Below are 14,086 nucleotides of genomic sequence, written 5' to 3'. Positions count from 1 at the left end.
CTGTCTCAGGACTTGGATGGTGGCGTCCAGGGGGATACTGGTATAAAGGCTTTCAATATCCAGGCCCACCAGGAGTTGGGTCTCTGGGTTGAATTCAGTGTTGTTGATGACTTGTAGTAAGTGTTTGGTGTCATTGATGTAACTGGGTGTTTGCTGGACCAGTGGATTAAGAAAGAAATCGCAATAGCGAGAGAGGGGTTCCAGAAGGGAGTTGATGCCAGACACTATAGGTCTGCCCGGGGGGGGAGAATATCTTTATGTATTTTTGGTACTGTGTAAAAGTATGGTACTTTTATCTTTTGGGGGCAGAGGTACTCTGCTTCTGAGATGTGTTCCGCCTGATGGGCGGTCTTCACTAGTGCCTGGATAGTGCTTTGTAGTGAGTTGGTTGGGTCATGTTCCAGTTTTTTATAGTTTCTTTGGTCGCTTAGTAGTCGGCGACATTCGGTGTCATAGTCCTGTTTATCTAAGAGCACAATGCCTCCTCCCTTGTCGGCAGGTTTTATTATGATAGAGGGATTGTTTTTGAGTTCCTGGATGATTTCTCTGTCTTCCTTCGACAGGTTGTTGAAGTGGTTGGTTGGTTCTAGGTTCTCGACATCATTGTAAACAGCCAATTCAAAAGTGGTGATCTCTGGGGGCACTGTGGAGGGTGGCGGGGTGAAGGTGGATTTGGTCCTCAGGCCTGTGATATTAGGGTTTTCAGTGGGAGTTGAGTCGTCCCTCGAGGGTTTCTCGAAGAAGGCCTTGAGTTTTAGTTTCCTCCTGAACTCCGCCAGTTCCACGTGCAGTTTAAATTTGTCCAATCTAGTCGTTGGCACGAAGGATAGTCCCTTTTCTAGTACTGAGACCTGTTTGGGTGTCAGTGAAATGTTAGAAAGGTTAAACACCATGGACTCATGGGTTGCTTGGTTTATGGTTTGCTGGTTCCCGGTTGGCTGGATGCCTTCTGGCGAGTGTTCGCACTCACTGGGTTCCCGTCTTTGGCCCAGTGTACTTGTGGTTGCGGGTTGTGTCTTCTCCTTCCGCGTGTTCTTCTGCCGTGTCCTAAAAAAGGAGGCATGTGGGGTCCGTGGTTTCCTGGGAATAAGGGCATGTGGCCAGGTGTATACATTGGCTGGTATCCGAAGTAGGGGTTTTGCATTGGGGCAAAGTTCGTTGGGGGCCCGAAGTAATGTCCAGGTTGTCCTCCCTGCCAGGTGTTTGGACAGCGTTGTCCGCGGCGGCCTCTGCCACCCCGTTTGTGTGAGCTGTTGCTAGAGTCACTGGATGCGGAACTGTCATCTGCTGAGGAGTCTGAGGCATTTGAGTTATTGGCTGGTGGGGTAAAGTCTTCTTCAGAGTATGGAAAGACTTTGGCATAGCTAAATTTTTTGAGGTCTTTCTCAAATTTCTTAATTTTAGCTTGGGTCAGGTACTCCTTGTACTCGTTAATTTCTTTATTTTGGTCATCTAATTTCTTTTTGTAGGCTGTCAGGGTTGTTTTGAAGTGGCTTTCTGTTAATTGGATTTCAATTACGATGGCTTCTGAAAGGCGTTTGGCAGTTTTTATAATTAGTATCATCCAGTCCCTGGTGCAGTGCCAGGCGATCTGGGCCCAGTCCTTCCTGAAGGTGGGGTCATCTAGGAAGATCCTGGGTGCGTTGGTGACAATCAGTCCTCTTGGGGCCGTGTTGGTTTTGACATATTGGGCTAGGATCACTCCATGGAGGATGGTGCGGATCCTGTTTCTCTTTTTCTCAGTGAAGGTCTCCCAGTCAGTTGTTTGGGCTATGGAATTAGCGATGTTGAAATCAACTTGAAAAGAGGGGTCTAAGAGAATATCGTTGACCTCCTCCTCCGTAAAGGTAAGGCCATGGTTCTCGGCCATGGTGATGTTGTCAGACTCTCGCAGCTGTGCGCTGCCTATATATGCGTGTAACAAGAGGGAGAGAGAGGACTAGATAGCTAGTCCGAGTCCCCGAGGGTTTATATGTGATTAATCAAAGAGGACTAGCTTAAGTTGACCAAAGTGTTGCAGTACTCTAATTAGTTCTGTCACGGGCACCTTGTTGGTGTATTCATGAAGCCCTCACCCACCAACCTAGTTGGTGGCATGCTTCATCATCGGGCCCACCCAGTGACACCTAGTATGTCCCGGGTGTGCTACGACGCCTGATTACAGCGGAGCTGGTATATTGCTGAGAGTGCAGTGAGTGAGGTTGAGTGAGTTGTGATTTAAAACGGCTTGGTGGTGGTCCCAGTACCCGAGGGTAAATTACATTTTAATAACTGGGCCGTCACCAGCGGTTAAAAGTAAGGCTACAGGACGTGTAAGGGTGGCGAGTTACTGCCCCCTGCGTCCTTCAGATGGTCGACATGTTTCAGCCAGTGCCTTAGAGTATTCTGGGTTTCCTCAGGACTGTTTTTTAAAAGGTGTGGTGAAATAAAACAGACTGGACCATCATTGAACAACTACCGGAACTGGCAGTGGATAATGAGAAGAAATTACTCAGTAAGGAACAACGCTGGATATATCGCCTATCCACCCAAACCAATGGCCTCAACGACGCCATACCGTGGAACTCAGTCACACCCTAAACCTACACTAGTCACAGTTACCTCGCCTCTGTACAGTGGTGAGTCCCCCGTGCCATAGTCCCTCTGTACATAGACATAGATCATGCTCCCCCTTTATGTGCACCACTAGGCTGCCATAATCATGGGCACATGCTTAAACCCTCTTAATATTGCCATGTCAACTTTAGCGCGCAGCGCCCAGCAGCGCATGTGCATTACGCAGTGATTACCTGGCCGAACCACTCTGGGACGCAGCGCGTCTCACAGGCATGTTTCCCCAACATGAGCGCATACGTGGCCAACGCTGATCCCTTCGCGCCTGCCCAGATAGACCACGCCACACCTAACACGGGTGTTGCCACTTTCCCCGTACCAACGGCGGCATATATTACCTGCTAAATAGTTGCTACATGTACCTTAATTACTTTATTGCGCTATCATACTGAGCATGCGCAAAAGACTAGTGTGCAAATCATGAGCATGAGCAGTAACATTATAATCACGCTATCATACTGAGCATGTGCGAGAGACTAGTGTGCAAATCATGAGCATGAGCAGTAACATAACAATCGCGCTATCATACTGAGCATGCACGAGAGTCTAGTGTACAAACCACGAACATGAGCAGCAACAACACAAAGGGGTAGTCTTTCCACCCTGACTATTCCCACAGGTGCTCATCATTACCTTGTTAACCATAGTATAAAAAGCCCACACGTCGACAGGCTCATTCTACCGGAGGACGACGGCGGGACAACAGGTACAAGGCAGGCACTGACCAGAAAGACTGTGAGTATGACAAACCTGACAAGCCTCCAAACAACCAACTGGGTAAGCGCTTCTTTCCTTACAGGTCCCTAACCCCTGCAGCCTATCTCTTTTTCTCCCATAGGGTCATCCCCTTACCGCTTCCCTCCAGGAAGCCTTGGCTAATAACCCAAAGCGTAAGAACAATTTTCTTGCGCCCTGCCACACTAAGTCAACTCCTTACAGTGTGATTTTCGTGTTTTAGCCACACCACGCTCCTAATTAGTCGCGTATTTTCACTCTGATGGCACCACCAGTACCATCACACCTAGCCGACTATAGTCCTCTCACCTTGCACTATAGATCCGGCCACCAAAGCATTGTTGACCATATGTCTAAATTGACTACTGACTCTCTATAAATGTTTTGTCCTTGTCCTTAATGTTTGTTTGTACAGGTATGCATGAGAAGGGAATCCCCCTCTCACATATAGAAAAATGCCTTAGTGAGTGTATCACATAGTCTGTACCACAACACTAAGTCTGTTTTATTTCACCACACCTTTTAAAAAACGGTCCTGAGGAAAGCCAGAATACTCTAAGGCACTGGATGAAACATGTCGACCATCTGAAGGACGCAGGGGGCAGTAACTCGCCACCCTTACACGTCCTGTAGCCTTACTTTTAACCGCTGGTGACGGCCCAGTTATTAAAATTTAATTTACCCTCGGGTACTGGGACCACCACCAAGCCGTTTTAAATCACAACTCACTCAACCTCACTCACTGCACTCTCAGCAATATACCAGCTCCGCTGTAATCAGGCGTCGTAGCACACCCGGGACATACTAGGTGTCACTGGGTGGGCCCGATGATGAAGCATGCCACCAACTAGGTTGGTGGGTGAGGGCTTCATGAATACACCAACAAGGTGCCCGTGACAGAACTAATTAGAGTACTGCAACACTTTGGTCAAATTAAGCTAGTCCTCTTTGATTAATCACAGTTAACAACCGGGCACAGACACTGCAGTTACCTTTTCAGAGCTACTCATGTGGGTGGCACAATCAGTGCTGCAGGCTCACTAGTAGCATTTGATTTACAGGAGGCCCTGGCACACTTCAGTGCACTTTACTAGGGACAAACCAGTAAATCAAATATGCCAATCAAGGTGAACCAATTGTAACAAGTTTACAAGAGAGAGCACATGCACTTTAGCACTGATCACCACAGGTCAGAAAAAATACAGGAGTAAGGCAAAAGGTTCTGGGATGACCCTGCAAAAAGGGCTACGTCCAACAGCACATATGTCCTGTGCACAAAGGGCACTTTGCTGCACATGCTTACTTTGTGCATGCATACGCAGAGGAGTTGGAGATATAACCAAGAAAAGGAGTTGCTAGAACCTGCTACGGAGCTGGTCGTGACAGGCAGAGGGTGAGTGTCTATGAGCATTCAGTGTTTGCGGGTGGAGGAGGCTGAGCCTGTTCACTTGTGTGGCTGGTGCTTGGTGACACCAGTAAATGTAGCTGGTGTGGACATGATGTAGGAGTCAGTAACCATGCACGGTGGTTGGTGGATAGGGGCAGTCTGTCAGCTGTCACTGGCGAGGATTTTGGAAAGTAAATAAATAGCCACCCGAGGTCAATAATCCCTCCGCCCATCTTTTAGACACCTTCATTAGGATAGTCCGACCATGAAGGCACTCAGCCATAGGAAAAGGACACTTCTTAGGAATAGAAATAATTATTGTAGCTTTGCTTCAAAATTAGAACTTGCTCATTGCAGTGTGTTTCCGGTCATGACCTCAATTAAAACAAGAGCCCACTATTAAAGCTCTTCTGATGAAAAAGCGAAACATCGTAAATTCTGACAGCACTCTCGGTCTGCTCACAGACTGCCTGACACACACTAACCGCAAGCACTCTCACGCTTCTCACAGAGTACTAGGTCCACCCTACCGAATCATTCTTACACCCCTCACACAGAAGAAGTGTTGCTTTACTGATTGTAACCCTTTCACCTACACTGTTCAACTTATTCATAGAACCACTCACTGAGATCCTCAACTCATCTAATATCCACTTTCACATGTACGCTGACGACACACAACTTTATTTAAAGATAAACTCTCCGGGCAACATCAAGGCTCTCAATTCAACTCTACAAAAAGACTCAGTCTTGGTTGACTGATAACCACCTCAAACTAAACTCCCTCAAAACCGAATTCCTACTAATCGCCCCCCCAACCAAACAGCCATCATTCAAGAATGGCTTAAACAACTTTCAGCGCTCAACTGCCAACCTCTTTTAATCGATTCAGCAAAATCACTGGGAGTAACTCTGGACAGTAACCTAAACATGCAAAAACATATCCGTGCTGCAGCAAAAGGAGCAAACTTTCAGATGCACACCATGAGAAAATTAAAACCATTCCTCCCAGCAAATGACTTCATACTGGCAGTCCAAGCACTGGTACTTCCCAGACTAGAATATGGTAGTGTAAAGCTATGTGGACTCCCTAGATCGACAACTGCCCTGCTAAGCACATCACTTAACTCAGTGGCCAGGCTCATTACAGGTTCCAAAAGACATTGCAACATTTCCCCGACTTCAAAACGCTCAACTGGCTACCCTTCGAAGCAAGATTCAACTAAAAATCACTTGCATTACACACAAAGCCCTACATCACAACACACCGAGGTACCTGGCCCAGAAACTGGAGCTCTTGTGTGGAAACCGATCCTCTAGGAGCGCCAACAACCCTCTTTTGAAGCCTCAAAGATTTGCCAAGAAGGAAACATATAATCGCGCCTTCTCTGGAATTGCTCCAAGGATTTGGAATACACTACCCCCAGAAACCAGACTCAACCCATCATCTGCATCCTTCAAAAATGAAGTTAAATCTCTTCTCATGACGAAATTCACGTGAACATTATTTCGGACTCCTGGAACAATCCAGCTGTAACATAAGTCTTTATCTCGAAATACTATGTTTCTTTTGTACAATATTTCTTTTGTTCAACTACCTTACTTGTAAAGCGCTCCTACACCCACAAGGGTCATGTTCGCGCTATACAAAACCTTTAAAATAAAAAATAAATAAAATGGTACCTTCCGCCATGATCCCTGCACTCAGAAACAGCTTGTAATATCCTTGTTCCCTGAGTAAAAAAAGTAAAATGGGGCGGGAGAAGTTTCACTGGCAGCACCGCCTGTCTCTGGAACAGCCTCCCTTTATTCCTGAAAAAGGAATCATACCTTCTCTGTTTTAGGAAAAAACGAAAAACTTGGCCTCATACCTAGTACTGCCAAGTTTTCCTAGCTTGCGCGCCTAAACACCTCAGGGTAGTAGAGCGCATTTAGTATACATTTTTATTTCATTTCATTCATTTCAATATGCACAATTGGGAAAGATCCCATTCTACACCCCCCTCCAACACCCTTATACGGTGCCACACATTGTCCACCCCAGCAATTCTTATAGTTCAACACCACACAGTTAGGTTTGCAGCCCGAGTCACAACAATATCAGAAATATGTACATACACACAATTATATCACTTTTTATCAGCACCACAGGCTGAGGCCACAAGGGGGAAAAACAATGTCAAACGTAATGCTCTTTTGGCAAGAAATCAACGTATCAGGTCAAACCGCCGTCCAGTGTTGTGAATCGCTGGCAGTTCCCCACTGACACACACACACACACACACCGTGGTGCAACAGATATCAGACAAATCTGTGCTGAAGCGCTCACACACATACGCATTCAACACCCTAATGCGGTGCAACTGATACTCAGCATGTCAATTGATTACACACTGCAGATCCCATTGCCTCAAGCCTCCCTCCGCCTTCCAACTCCTTCAGACTATCTACACCTCCGGATTGTAGACACCCGTCCTCCCCCCGAGCACTAGGCCACATGCTACTGAAGTCACTCTTAGTCAGTGTCCAGGAAATCAGGTGGGGGTAGGAAGCAAGGTCAATTAGGAGGCAGTTGGCAAAAGGGGTTTGGAAGCCACTTGAGAAGTTCACCCACAGGATGCGGAGCAGAAACTTGCTGAGGGCAAAAGACGTTCACACCAAAGGGACCCCAAGGGCCTTCCAACACCAGCCCAGTTCTGCGAAGTACAAGGGGCCAAGTAAATGGATGGAGAATGAAGTGGGGGAGGGGGCTTTCGGAAGGATTAGGCACCCCATCAGATACATGTTGATCAGAGTCGCACCCAGGCAGTCCGGGCACAACATCAGGTTCACAATGATGCAGGTTGCATCATACACAACAAAGAGTTGCAAATTCTATACCTCCTTGGAAATGAGGCACAATGTCCAGTGTACGGAGATATTAGCCCCACCTGACCGCTCCAGTCACACACACAGATGCAAGTTCAGCTATGCCTCACGAGGTAAAATGAGGCACTACTATGGTTACGCCCCCACCTCTGAGAGTCGCAACCTGTGAATCTGACACTGCACGCAATGAGCATACAGTCTGAGTCTCTCACGAGAGAGATGTGGCGCGATCTACGAAGCGGGCCACACTGGGTCCCGCAACCGGGGAATCCGATCTTCACCACTGAGACGGTTATGCGTGCCAAGGTCCCGGAGACATCCGAAAGAACAGTGGGCAAGCTCACCAAGCCCTTGGAGAATACACTTTAGGATGCCACACAGCAGAAGGTCGTCTGCCCAGGCCAACTACTATTCAGGAAGGGCCATCAGTCCCTTTCAGTGCAGTAATCCTCCTTGTGCATAACAGAGTCCTCTGGCAATGTGCACCACGTAGTTTCAGGTTCTCCGGTCGCTGGTCCCCACCGCCTATCTCACCCTGTGCTGAAGCATGGCACCAGTAGTTATACATGTGGTGTGCCTGTGAAGTTTATGGTGGTTCAAAGAGTCTACTTTTGAACCAAGAATGTCTCCCCTAAATTTTAGTCATGTCTGCCATGAGGCCATGGAATGTAGATCTTTATCTTTAGTTGGGGCCATGATCTAACTCCAAAGGCCAAATGTCAAAACCTGTTTCTCTAAACTCTCCAGCTGGCCTGCAAATGGCAGAGGTCTGTTGTTCCAGTTGCATGCCCAGTGTTTTATAGCTGTCACTAGGGAATGCCTAGATGTCCTCCCCCCAACATCCAGTGTGGACTGGCGCAAAGAACCAAGGCACCTTAAAGAGTTTAGAGCACCGAAATGCCCACTTTCTAGTACTGTAATTTCTACGTGAATGACGAAAAAGCCACCTTTACCACAGGCAAGGGGTTGTCGCTTCAAATCCATTGATGGGAAACATCATGAGGCAGCTCCACTGCAATCTACTATTGCAGCCTGAAGTGATTTCACCCATTTCCACAAGTTAGCCCATGTGGAGAGCAAACCTCATAGGTAGTGAAAACACATGGGTATTACTCACCACCTGGGCAGGAGACACACATGCACCTGCTCTGCCTTTCTCCTACCACTCGCTTCACCCCTTAATGACGTAAACTGGCCAGTGTGAGTAAATGCACAATTACGCTCATCAGCCTGCAATGGCAGGCTGTATGCGTATTTAGGAGCACCATCGGTGCAAAGTGCACCCCAGCCTGCAGTGGCAGTCCAGACGCATATTTAAGAGCACCATTGGTGCAAAGCGCACCACAGCCTGCAATGGAAGGCTGGACATGTATTTAGGAGCACCATCGGTGAGAGTGCGCACACCAGCCTACAGTGAAAGACTGGACACATACTGAGCACAACCGCGGTGCTGAGAGCACACCAGTCTGCACTGGCAAGCTGGACACGTATTCAACAACACCCTTGGTGCAAGTGCACATACCAGCCTGCACTGGAGTGCGCACCCACAGGCCAGCCATGGCAGTCCTGACAGACGTTTTAGAATCCTCAGGTGAGTACCACTTCCTAACGTTTGTAGGAAGGGTGCGTGCACTTTCAAACTGCACATATAGCGGGGAAGTACAGTAGACCCTAAGGCCCTAACAAGAGAATCAACCTCATCCGGGAAGTGTCCCATAGGGAAAGCTCACATGGGTACACGTGGAGGTACCTACCAGGCCACTCACCTACCCTGGTTTGGGGTAATGTGCGCCCCCTCAGCATTGACTATGGAGTGAGATTGGCCAACCTGAGTATGAGATATTTTTGACAGGCTATTCAGGTGGGTGGTACGGTCAGTGCAGCGTCCCCCTATAAGCCAGTGTCGCACCCGCCCTAGGTATGTGATGGATATTTTTACAGGGCACTCACAGCTATGATGACTAATCTAGTCAAGTAAGCACCCTATCCTGTAATGTGCAGAAAGGTTTCGTGCAGTTTCCTGCTGCAGTACAGTGGGAAAGTGCCCAGAGTCCTAAGATTGGCAAAAGAGAGTTGTCAAAAAACAGGAGGACAAATAAAATGACAGGGAAATCCTAAGAAGGGCCATGTCCCACATCGATCGATTTGGGAAAAGGACAGAGAAACTGGCCTGCTGTGCCAAGGAACCAGCACAGAGAGGCTGCACTGACCAGGACTGCAGCAGCTGCACCTGGTTGCTAGTAAAGAAGAGGGACTGGGCCTACTGTGTCCTGCTCAGGAAAAGCTGTCTTCATATCCGAGTCAAGCCAAGAAAACTCCAAGGGTCAGTCTTGTGTTCAATGCACAGGGACACAACAGCTGAAGAAGCCTGCTGGGGCACGTTGGTAGCCCAAAGGCTTCAAGCCGCTACCACCGCAGCCACGCAGCATCGAGGACCAAGACCTGACTCAGAGATTGGAACCCAAGTTCACAGAGCATGGGAGTGGTGTCAGAGAGTTGCTGGGGCCCTCAGAAGGCAAATTATTCCCCCCAGGAAGGATTTGTCTGTGACTGCGACAACAGGTGACCGGTAGTCCAGTGGCGGCTGGACTCAGCCAGACGTGAGAGGACTTTGTGGAATGTTGACCCTGCAACCAGGCCCCCATCACCATCTTCGTGGATTGAGGAATCCCTGCAGGAAGACCCCCGCCGACAGAATCCACAGCATCCTTACAATATGTTCAGCATCTTTCATCCCTTGTATTAGAACCACTCCATAGGAAACAATTGCAATGCAGAAAAAGTGCCTGGAACTAGACGACTTCTTCTGTGAAAGTAACTGTTCTTGAGGACCTTGCTGGTCCCTCTGACTAATTCCCTCCTGGAGTCCGTCGTCTCAAGTACTTGTAATCGATCTCATTGACACTTTTGAATCGGACACCTCATGCAATGAAATGCTTTGTGTCCAATTTGGTGGCTTTGCCAAGGCTTGTTCACAGTTGAGTGAAATTGCTCTAATTTATTATTGCTTGTTAAATCTATATCTCCTGAACCCTCCGGTGGATTTCTTTAGTTCTAGTGTCTAAATTCTTGTAAAAACAGTCTTTTTTTAATAAATTGTCAGTTTTCTTGAGTGTTGTGTCGAGTTCTTCAGTTGTTTTAGTGCTGTATAAATGCTTAACCCTTGTTCCTCTGTGTAAGCCACAGCTACCCAGGCTTGAGTTGAGGGTTTTACAGACGAAACCTACAGGACATAAAGGGGTTGGAATTGGTAAGTGTATTGCATCATGGTGAGGTTGGACATCCACACCATATAATCAGTGCTTTAAATGGGCCGGTACTCACCGGTACTGAGTACCGGCACTTTTTCATTTTCCACCATTGAGTACCGGCACTTTTCCTTGAACAAGGAGAGTACCTGTACTCACGAGGCTTTGAAGCAGATGTCGCTAGATCATCGACCACATCAGCAGCACTTTCAACTTTTGGTCACGATGGAAGCCTGGGATGGGCCAAAAGATAGCCGCTCTTGCCACCGGTACACATTTCTGCATGTTTTTCTCTGGAAGTCATCAGGGCAGAGGTGTGGCTTCACGGAGGTTAGTTTATCCTTTGTTCTTACACAGCGAGCGTAGACAGGCGGCTGTAAAACCTAATGGGGGAAGGTGTGAAAGGTATTGTTCACGGTAACACAGGGCTGCAATGACGCCCCTGTAGCAGAATTTGCTATAAACTGCTGCCATTAGACTTTTTAACACAAATTCGCCAGTACATTTATCACAAGACAAGATGTTGAGCACTATGTAAAAGTGAAAAATACTTGATAGTGTGCATCTACAAAACTCATACAAGCATTTTTCCATTAAAAGAAATATTATTGCCTGCGGTGGGCATTTTCAATATGCCTAAGAAACAGGAAGCTGGGGCCTTTCTCTTGAGTAAGTAAGATTGGGACACCATGAGTAGCAATAAAATGAATAACTCTGGTGGGTAATTCACTCACCATAAAATTGCATGGAGGGTTATTATGCATGTTGGAAAGCATAGCTTGCAACATGTAGATCAGAGATTTTGTATTTTTTTTATTTATGTAGATAGCTAAGTGGGATGCTGCTTTTGTTGCATAGATCCTTGTCTTCCCTGTAGCTCACAAGTTAGCATCCTTGGCATATATCTTAGTTAATTGTGCCGCTGCAGCAAGGACCTGAATTGAACAACAAGATTATATATATATATATATATATATATATATATATATATATATATATAATCTTACTTGTGTTTTCTACATCTTTTAATTGTTTGAGGTTGCTGAAAAAGGGTTACTTTGTGTAGTAATAAACACTGATTGGTAAGTGCTATATGAATAGTTATTAGTGTAAAAAACGAATGGAGAGATACATCTGGTATTCTAACAATGCAGATTTCTTGCATGAAAAGCTTGAAAATGTCAAAAACTTAGCCCCGCCCCTTGTTCCGCTTTTAGCACTGCCCTTAGCACCGCCCTTATGCCCGCCCCAAACTCCACCCCCAGTCTATCCCTCCTTTTGATGAGTACCTGCACTTATTTTTGTCCATATAAAGCACTGCATATAATACACTCCATACCTTCACACTTATAAGCATAGTTTCACTGTACATGTAACAAGTCTCTTAAATAATCCTTCCAGGAATGGTGTCCAGATTTTCTCGAACTTGTCCCACTTTTCTTTATTTAAACGAAACTCCTTTCAGTGGGGCCTGTCTGTCCGTGTCTTCCATTCGGTGCTATGGTATCATTGTTCGAGCAGTGTATCCGTTCTTCAAGCTCCGTCATTTCCTGTCTCTACTAAAGTTGGAGTGCTAGGAGCTACATGAGACAAACACGCCTGTTCTATCGAAAATACTGAGCCCAAAATAAGGCAAATTACTACACTGAAAGTTTCCGACCTGTCTTACATACTCCCAGATGGTGGTGTTATGCCTATTGTCCACTTCAGGCATTCTGCCCTGTGTCCAATAAATGTGTCCAATTAACGTTTTCTGATACAAAAGATGAAATGAGTATCTGGGTCCAGAAGGGTTGCAGTTATTTTCTTGAGGAACCTTGAAAGTCCAGCACCCTTGCCGTATGTGTGTAACCTCCCCTTGTTCTCTTTTTCCAGGTGTCGTCATGCAGCCATTGCCAAGTACTTCGGGGACTCCGTGCCCGCCTGTAACAAGTGCTGCGACTACTGCCACAGCCCGTGGGCCGTCAAGCGCGCGCTGGACCAGCTGCAGGGGGTGGCAGCGAGCGGCCGCGGAAGGACCACCATCCGTGCCCCCGAGGAGTCAACGGGGCCCTTTGGATATAACCCGGAGCTGTACGAGGGCGGCCGCAAGGGCTACGGATTTGCCAGGTATGAACATGGACTCCCTGGAAGCCATTTGTACCTACGAATGTGACCCGCGTCCTCCCTTTTCAAATGTCAGATGAGTATTCACATCACCCGCCTTTTCACACTTGGGCTTGTCTTCATCGCCTCTTTCTATACTTCTCTTCACCGCCTCTTTCTGTACTTCTCTCTGACTTTTCACTTCATGTCCAGCTGCGGATTAAAGGTGAGCGGGTCTCTGAATACTCGGGCGTGATGACTGGCTGGGCGGCCGGACGTAATCTCGCCAGGGGCGGCCTTAGGCATGTGCAAGCTGTGCACCTGCACAGGGCCACCAAACCCCAGGGGCCACCACGCCAATATATAACCTTAATAAAATAATCCTCTGAGGATGGATACATATTTGCGTGGCGGCCCCTGACAGGGATTTTTTCGGCCTCCGGCTCTGTTCCACTTCAAAACACCCTGACCCTCCCCCTCTTCACTGGCCTCCGCACCCCGCCCCACCCGGACCCCCTCTTCCGGGGCCCCCTACCTACGCTCCCTGCCCAGGGCCACCATGAGCCTAGAGCCGCCCCTGATCTCGCCCCGTCCAGCAATGAACGAGCCTTACTTTGCGTGCGTGCATGACAGACGCAGGCATGTGGCAGGTGGGAGAGACTGGAGAAGAGGTGCTTGACAGAGGAAGAGAGGATGATTGACAGTGGCTGGGAAGACCTAGGGCGGAGAGGGATAAAGATGACAGTCTGATGAAAGATACATGAACCAGAAAGGAGAGGACATGTTGCATGGGGAGCGGTAAGAAAAAGTGAGCGATGGAGGGTGGGGAGACACACCATGTACGATGGTTCAGACTACAACAGGCTGATGAGAAAGCAGGTAGATTTGGGGAAAAGTCTGTGAAGTTGTGCCTTGCAGTACCTGCCTCACCAGGGGTACAAGCCTATCGCAGTATGCACATATCCCTCAATGGGTCTCCTCCAGCACTGCCTGCAAACGTATGCACAAAAACTTTTCTTGCAAGTGAGACCCAATAAGAAAGCATATAAGGCTCAAACGCCACATTTGTGCTAGGAAGTTCTAAGCCGTCCCTTTTAATTCCAATCTCAGGGATTGGAGGACCATAGGATTGGAAGGAAGTTGAAACAAA

At 47.6% G+C, this 14,086-nt stretch overlaps 1 protein-coding gene across 3 annotated transcripts in view; it reads left to right on the top strand.

The window, feature by feature from the left end:
* RECQL5 (RecQ like helicase 5) overlaps positions 1-14,086 on the top strand; it is a 912,465-nt gene that overhangs the window by 684,399 nt on the left and 213,980 nt on the right. For all 3 annotated transcript variants that reach the window (XM_078654534.1, XM_078654536.1, XM_078654535.1), the window contains one exon: positions 12,727-12,960. In XM_078654534.1, the coding sequence (XP_078510660.1) occupies positions 12,727-12,960 (234 nt within the window). The remainder of the gene's footprint in view (positions 1-12,726; positions 12,961-14,086) is intronic.

This window comes from Lissotriton helveticus, chromosome 7, assembly GCF_964261635.1.
Source record: "Lissotriton helveticus chromosome 7, aLisHel1.1, whole genome shotgun sequence".
NCBI lineage: Eukaryota > Metazoa > Chordata > Amphibia > Caudata > Salamandridae > Lissotriton > Lissotriton helveticus.
Note: the sequence above shows the minus strand (reverse complement) of the source record. Positions and strands in the feature narration are given on the sequence as shown.